Source organism: Capsicum annuum, chromosome 2 (genome assembly GCF_002878395.1).
Source record: "Capsicum annuum cultivar UCD-10X-F1 chromosome 2, UCD10Xv1.1, whole genome shotgun sequence".
Lineage (NCBI taxonomy): Eukaryota > Viridiplantae > Streptophyta > Magnoliopsida > Solanales > Solanaceae > Capsicum > Capsicum annuum.
This window is the reverse complement of record NC_061112.1, coordinates 59,867,158-59,875,034: the sequence shown is the minus strand read 5'-3', so window position 1 is coordinate 59,875,034 and position 7,877 is coordinate 59,867,158. Positions and strand designations below refer to the sequence as shown.

Below are 7,877 nucleotides of genomic sequence, written 5' to 3'. Positions count from 1 at the left end.
AAATTATTTCTTACTTATTTACTTGTGTTCGTAACACAAGTAGAAAAAAATTTCTAAAAGCATTTGTATATATTTAACACAAAATAAGAAAAACGTATATGATAAACGGTGGTGCAATTTACAAAATAATTTTTTTAAAAGAAATATTTAGGGGTGGGGATAGTGGATTAGATGTAGGGAGTGGGGGTGGGGTTAAGAAAAAAGTTCTAATTTTTTCAAAAAAAATTATATCTTTTTTTGTGTGCGTTAGGGTTTGGGGGTTGGGGGGGCAAGAAGGGGGAGCTGGGGGAGGGCAGGAAGGAGGGAGCTGGGGGGGGGGGGGGGGATGGGGGGGGGAGGGTGGCAGGGGGAGGGGGTGGTGTAAGAAAATTTTTTTAAAAGTTTTCAAAAATAAATTTTAAAAATAAAAAAGAAATTGGTAGGGGAGATGGGCTAGTAGGTGGTGGTGGGTGGTTTGGGGATGACGGTTGGGTACGAATAAGTTTTTGAAATATTTAAAAAAAAAATAGGTGGGAGTTTTGTGGTGGTATGGGGGGAGGGGAGAGGGGAGAGAGGGCGAGGTTGGTGGGGTTAAGGTTCGAAGTATGAGGTGGAGTTCAACAATATAAGGTGAAGGATAAAATAAGATTATATAATATTAAATAAGGGTATAATTAAAAAAAAAAAAAAAAAACCATGGTATACCACCAAATCGGGGGTTACATAAAATGGGAGTTTTCATGGTTACCAAACTATGAAATTAAGTTATACCATACCATATATTTTAAGAAACAATCAAAATAAACATGGTTCTCTTAAAAATTATAACATACCATAGCTGAGAAACCACCATCTAAACAAAGGGTAAGTAGAAAAATAATTTCAATTTGTAAGAAAAATAATTTCAATTTGTAAAGGTCTATTTGAAAGGGTTTACCTAATTCTTGCCTTAGAGACAAGAGTTGTAGAACATTTCAGAAATTATGACATAATGTGGTAGTGTCAACTCTTGTCTGTGGGCTATAACTTGTTCATTTGGCAGGCTAGTCTTGCTTTTGAGACAAGAGTCACAGAACATCTCATAAATCAAAACATAACTTGGTAGTGTCAACTCTTACCCATAGGGCATAACGTGTTGTTTGAAAGTCCTTAGACTAAGTCTTGCCTCTATGACAAGAGTTATAGAATATCTCATAAATCATGACACAATGTCGTAGTGTCAACTCTTGCCCATGGGGCTACCTTGCTATTTGATGGTCCTTGGGCTAAATCTTGCCTCTAAGGCAATAATTATAGAACATTCCATAAATCAAGCCACAATGTGTTAACGTCACTCTTGTCCATGGGGCGTAAATTGATGTTTGAAGGTCCTTCGACTAAGTCTTGCCTTTAAGGCAATAGTTATAGAGCATCTCGAAAATCAAAACACAATATGGTGGTGTCAGTTCTTGCCTATGAGACTTAACTTATTGTTTGAAAGCCCTTGGTCTACGTCCTGCCTCTAAGACAAGAATTATAGAAAATCTCATAAATTAATATACAATATGGTAGTGTCAACTTTTTGCCCTTGAGGCATAACTTGTTGTTTGATGGTCCTTGAACTAAATCTTTCCTTTTAGACAAGTGTTATAAAGCATCCCATAAATCAAAACACAATGTGGTAGTATCAACTCTCGCCTATGGGGCGTAAGTTATTGTTTGAAAGTTTTTGGGTTAAGTCTTGCCTCTAAGTCAATAGTTATATAACATCTCATAAATCAAAACACAATGTGGTAATGCTAACTCTTGCCCATAAGACATAACTTATTGTGTGAAAGCCTTGGGCTAAATCCCACTTGTAAGACGATTTGTAGAATCTCATAAATCAAAACACAATGTGGTTATGTCAACTTTTTCTCATAGGGAGTAACTTGTTCGTTGGAAGGAATTGAAGGAAATAAAAAATAAAATAACAGTTGAGGAAAAAGGAAAAAAAAATGAAGAGAAAATATTTTTAAAAGAAGAATCAAAGGAAAAAAATAAAAGTTTGAAAGGAGAAAAAGAAAAAAAACTAAAAGAAAAAAGAGTTGAGAAAAAAAAATGCAGAAAAAAAGACAATAAAAAATAAAGGCTAAGGAAAAAAATTTAAAGATGAAAAAAATGAGAAAAGAACAAATAAAAATCAAAGAAAAAAAAAAGAAAAAAAAATAGAAGTTGAAAGGAGAAAAGGAAAAAAACATAAAGGTTAAGAAAAACTAAAAAATAAAAATCAATGTAAGATTAAAAAAGAAGATTAAAAGTTGAAAGATAAATAAGCATAGAGAGTTATTTAAAGTTATTTAATATATAGAGGGGTAAATAGGTAAAAGTCCTACATATAAAAAAAGAGAAGGGTAGTTTTATAGAACTTTTCTTATGGGGGACAAAAAAATAAAACTACTCACTAGAGTCATTTATGTAGTTTACCAGCTTTAACAGCTCTGAGCCCATTGTGAAGGGTGGCAACTTGCAGTCGACAATGCTCCAGATAAAAAGTAGCATTTGAAGGAATGAATAGCATACTAATTGTGATCCACGCCATTCTGGTGCAACAAGCAGAACAGCTCAAGCAAAAGAACTCCGAAATGGCATCAAAAAAGCTTGCGAAGAAGGTTTACTGTGCTTTGGTCAATGGAAGTTCAAGTATGACTCTTATTCCATGCCTAAAACCTTTATTAGCACAAGATGAAAGAACCACATTGGCCATAGTTGAGACTAGAGAGAGGAGAAAAGGTGGATGAAATAAGACCAAAGGCTGAGGATGAGAAGGCCAAGTATGACAATTAGGCATTGATGATAGCATGGATGATGACATTGAATAATCTCTAGATGGTTTTACTCAGTACCAATACTGGCGAGACACAATAGATACCCAATCGAATAGTAGAGGTACACACAAGCTGACCTGAATAGCCCTAGTATAAAGACTGGATCTGCCATATGCATTTCAGGCAGCAGCGGATTTCACCAATGTCTGGACACATGCATTTGAGTAGGTAGATAATCAAGCTAAAAATATTGATGAGGTGCACAAGATGATTTTACTATGAGGGACAGTGAGAACAGAGTAGAGTCTCTTCGTTGTGGTCTGGGCAGCCGCTATCTTAGGAAGAATTAGTTTTAACTTGATGTATGTATCTGATGAACTAGAATTCACCGGAAACCTGGTAATGCAGATTTCTGAAGAGTGGATATATAGGTGAAACGTTTCTGACTGAGTATGTTTGATGATAATGGTGACTGCGCTTGATTAACTTTTGTTCAACATATAAGCTACTAGGGTTTGGCATCACAGGATGTTATAAGTTCAGAAAACAATTGTGCTTCCACACTGTTATAATAAGTAGAAACAATGCCACGTTTCCTTCCGAACGCATGATGATCATGCTCGATTTTTTAACAAAATGCACCCTCGGGCAGCAAGTTTCAACTCCTGTCTAAATTTAATCCCACAATTGCCAATTCTGAAGTATACTCTTACTCCTAATTGTTAAAAGGAAATAAAAAGGAGAAATATAGAGAGATGTAGTCTATACATGAAGCTTCCAGCTCTGTAGAAACCAAAAATGACTCGTTGAGATAAGGAAATGGCTTCTCACTTGAACATAACAAGATTAATTGGACTTATCCTTTAATATTAGGGAGGACCAGACAATCTGCCAATCAGCCAGGTCAGCCGCTTCCCAGCTTTGAGCGATAAGAAAATCTCCCTAGCTGCGTCATTGTTGAAGAGATCCAAAGCAGCATAATATACTTGGTCATTGACACCTTCCAACTCATCCAACTCTCTAATACAGTCAGTTATTGTGAACTTGTCACTGCACTTCTTAATAGCAGAAGCTCTAAGTCTTGAAGCAGCAGCCATCTCGGATATAGCTCTTGCAATGGCACCATCAACCCCGTTACGCCGTCTCTTTCGACATGTATCAGAAGGTAAGCTCACAGATTGAAGAATTTCTTGCTCATTGGAATCAGGACCTTCTTCAGACTCTGAATAGGACAACTCTTCCTGGGACAGTGTTGAGGGTTGAGGATGAGATAATAAACCGGGGAGACGGTCCTTGTGCATAGTAGATCCATTATGTGTCCCTCTGCTTCCAGAATCCGCAAATATCACTGTTAGTCCCTTGTAAAATGGGCAGCCTGAGCTCCTTATGGTCTCCGCATCTGGATGATCCTGATTAGAACATGTCAAGGGGGGTTTTTGTGATGGATCAATTCTGAAGAATAATATCAGACTCTGCTAAGGAATAACAAGGCCTTGGCATGAAAAATAGGTAAGGTAAACCGTGTGATCCCATCAATAAATCACTTTGGTGATCCATCAATGAATAACTTGAGCATTGAAAAAGGATGTCTGGTTCACAAGAATCTTCTGGTAATTAGGAATACAAGAAAATAAAAAAGGAAAGGAGAGTTCAACTTGCAAACAGAAAATTGTGTCCTAGCAGCTAAAGTACTTCTTTCACAACAGAAAATGTGAGAACAAACCTTGATATACTGGTCCCAAGCTTCATCTGTTGCTGTTATTAAACCTGTAGTTTCATCCCATTTGAAATCAGCATGATCAAGTAGCAACTTTATAGTAGCAAAAAGCTTTCTTAGTGCAGCATATCGATACTTCAATTGGTCCCTCTCCCATGTAAGACCAGTTCTTTTACGAAACTCATCACAAATACATTTCCAACCTTTCTTACTAAAAGACTTGTTTTGCTTGTGGCCCCCGTGAACTTCGTTTACCATTACCTCCACCATTATATTGGTAAGAGATGTGGTCCACTTAGCTCGACACTGGGATTCTCGCTGCTGCACAGTTAGTTGTGTTTTCGAACGAGCAGGCCTCCCAGCCATCTATTTGACTGAAAAAAAAGTACAAATGTTAATAACAGCAGTATTACACCTAACCATGACAAGCAAGATTGGCTCCGAGACAACAGAACTTCATGCTTGAAAACTTCCGTTGTTCTTCTCAAAGGGGCCATTCAAATATCCTACTCATCTTCGAATGTATATCCAAAGTGTTTGTCCACAAAGATAGATACATGTATCACCAATGACACTTGCATTCAGAATTTAGTATTTATGTAAGGGTTGAGATGTCATCCAACAGGAGAACATGAAGTTTTTACTGAAAGGAGAAACGGTGCCCTCTAGTTAACAAGAAACTAAATACCGACACTAAAGAATACCCTCTTCTCCATTCCTTAAAGTTTTAATTTTTCATGCATATATAGCTGTAAATGGTTCCAATTAGCCTTCGACAATTTGCAATTTCAGTGTCCTTTTTACCCGCAAACTATTACTCATACTATAAAACAGCAATTTCATTTGTTAACTCGCAAACACTAAAATATTTTTTTTCACGAAGGAACACATACATTTTTTATAATCCTAGTGTATGAACCAGCTTTCACATACCTCGATTAGTCAACAACAGTACCAAGTAACTATATCTATGAAGGTTGACAAGTGGAACAAAGACCTACTGTTTTTTAGTCATCATTTCCAACTCACTTTATTGACCACCAAGTAAATTATATCTCGAGATTAGTTATTTCAAAATTATTATCTCACACTTAATGTGAGATAAAAGCAACATTATAATCCCAGGATAACTAATACAAAGATAAGTTATTCCGCGATCTAAGCCCAACCAACATGAGATAAACTCATACTAAAATTCATCCCGACATTAGTCATCCCTTGTTACTCGTACCAAACAACCCTTAAATTTAGTGATCACAACTTCACTGTGGCCACTTGGATTGATACAAGTGAATTTCACAAGACCTTTCGTTGGGCTTCATAATAATCAAATTAAACAACAATGGCAGGGCTACTATTGGTCAAAAAGACATCCCTAGAAATTCTGTGATTGTAATTAGAGAAACAGAAGAGAGATTATATGATCCTTTTTTTATATAAATAGAATAATGCAGACGAATAAATAATAATATATGTCGAACAGACAGAATTTACCTCTGAGAAGCTGCTGCTGTAAAAATTTGACCTACTTTTCGTTACACTAAACAAAACTGGGTTTTCCAGAATTTCGACCATCCAAACAGGGCATAGCCTTTCTCTTTGTGCGTGCGGGATCAACAAAAATATTTTATTTAGGAACCCACAATCTTATATGAATTTGCACTTACACCCCTTAACCTTTGACAAATGGGCCGAGGTTACTCTTTAGTGAGTGGGGAACCTAAATATGTCACTACACTTAAAAAGAAATCAATCTATGTCACTGAGTTAAAAAGTTACAAAAATGGGTTGTTTGCACAAATTAAGTGCACAGTATCCCTTCTTCCATTCCGACGCCGTTAAAAGAGGATAGAGCATTATTTAGTGCACTATCTATTTTTTTTTATGGATAGTGCACTAAATAAGTGCGCTATCAATTTTTGTAAATAAAATTGCACTTATTGTCAATCCGACTTTTTCTCTTCACTTTTTCCTCCACATTTTAAAACCCTAAATTGACTTCTTCTCCATGATTTTCTCTCTTTTCTCTTACCTTAAATTCGATGGTCCCCTCAAATGCGATGGTCCCCTCTTTTCTTTGAATAACAAAACTTTGATGGTCCCCTTCACTATCATCTAATCTTACTGAAAAGAAAAAAAGTAGAGATCTTTCAACGACGTTGAAAAATGTTAAGTTTTTTTATTGTTTAAAATTAATAGCTTAACTTTGTTTGATGTTTAGCTTTTTGTTGATTAACTTTTGCTTAGGTCAAAAATACTTTTTTCTACTTATGAGTATAAATATGTGACGACATGTATTAGAAAAAAGTCGTCACTGAATATTTGTTAATTGAGCATATATTAATAATAAGGAATTTAAATTCAGCTGATAATTGCTTAGATTCAGTGGGAGTTGAGAAAAATAAAATTTGAAGAATTGAGAAAAATGTTGGAAAGGAAAAATGTTAAGGAATAATTGCTTAGAAAAATGTTAGATTCAGTCGGAAAGGAAAAACGTCGTACTGCTTAGACTTCAACAATTGTTGGAATTAATGAACAGATTCGAGCCATCAACTCGAAAACTTTATGCTAGAACTAAAAAGAATCAATTAACAACTTTCTTTCCGTTTATGTATGAATAATCTAAAAGAGAACCTAAAATATTTACAGATAAGAGCTAGTTATTTATTTATGTATAAGACACCCTCACGTAACACCAAAGGAAAAATTATGCATGATTGGGTTTTACAATGGTAGTCCTAATAGAATTTAATGTACAGGTTTATATAATACATCAAATGTTGCATCCTGGGCCATTTGATGGGTCGTTACTTACGTTACAAGCGATTCATAGGTCGCAAAAATTGTGGAAAGAAACTCTTGATTGTAATGAGACCGTGGAGCCAAAAATAATTGATGCGGCATAGACGATTTTTGATAACCGACCCCATCAGTGTGTCATAGAGTATATTTTCAGGGCGGGGTTATGGGATGTTGTTAGGGTAGGTAAGCTACATCTTGACCATAAGCTGATCACAACCATGATTGAATGGTGGAGGCCAGAGACACATACTTTCCACCTTCCCTTTGGAGAGGCCACTATGACCCTGCAGGATATCCAAATTTTGTTTGGATTACGTGTTGAGGGAAATGCTGTGGTATATCCAGATTTAATGCACTGCAATTTTGATTGGGCTATGTTGATGCAAGTTCACACCGGCTTTACTCCTGCACCGGGGGGTTTAGAAGGGACTAGCCATCTTAAAATAAGTGTATTAGTTAAGTATATTCGGCAACAGGTAGTTCTATATCCCATTATGGCTACACTCTTAATGATAGGGTTCGGAGGATAGCTCGACTATACGTGTTATGGATTTTAGGAGCTATTTTATTCTTGATCAAATCGGGTATGTCTT

General features: G+C 36.1%; 1 protein-coding gene across 1 annotated transcript; it reads right to left on the bottom strand.

The window, feature by feature from the left end:
- Positions 1-3,357: 3,357 nt before the first annotated feature.
- LOC107853802 (L10-interacting MYB domain-containing protein) lies at positions 3,358-6,170 on the bottom strand. The gene is made up of 3 exons (XM_016698786.2): positions 5,977-6,170; positions 4,489-4,856; positions 3,358-4,174 (listed from the first exon to the last, which is right to left on the bottom strand). The coding sequence occupies exons 2-3, from the start codon at positions 4,846-4,848 to the stop codon at positions 3,635-3,637; spliced, it is 900 nt and encodes a 299-aa protein (XP_016554272.2). The 5' UTR covers positions 4,849-4,856; positions 5,977-6,170; the 3' UTR covers positions 3,358-3,634.
- Positions 6,171-7,877: the final 1,707 nt, after the last annotated feature.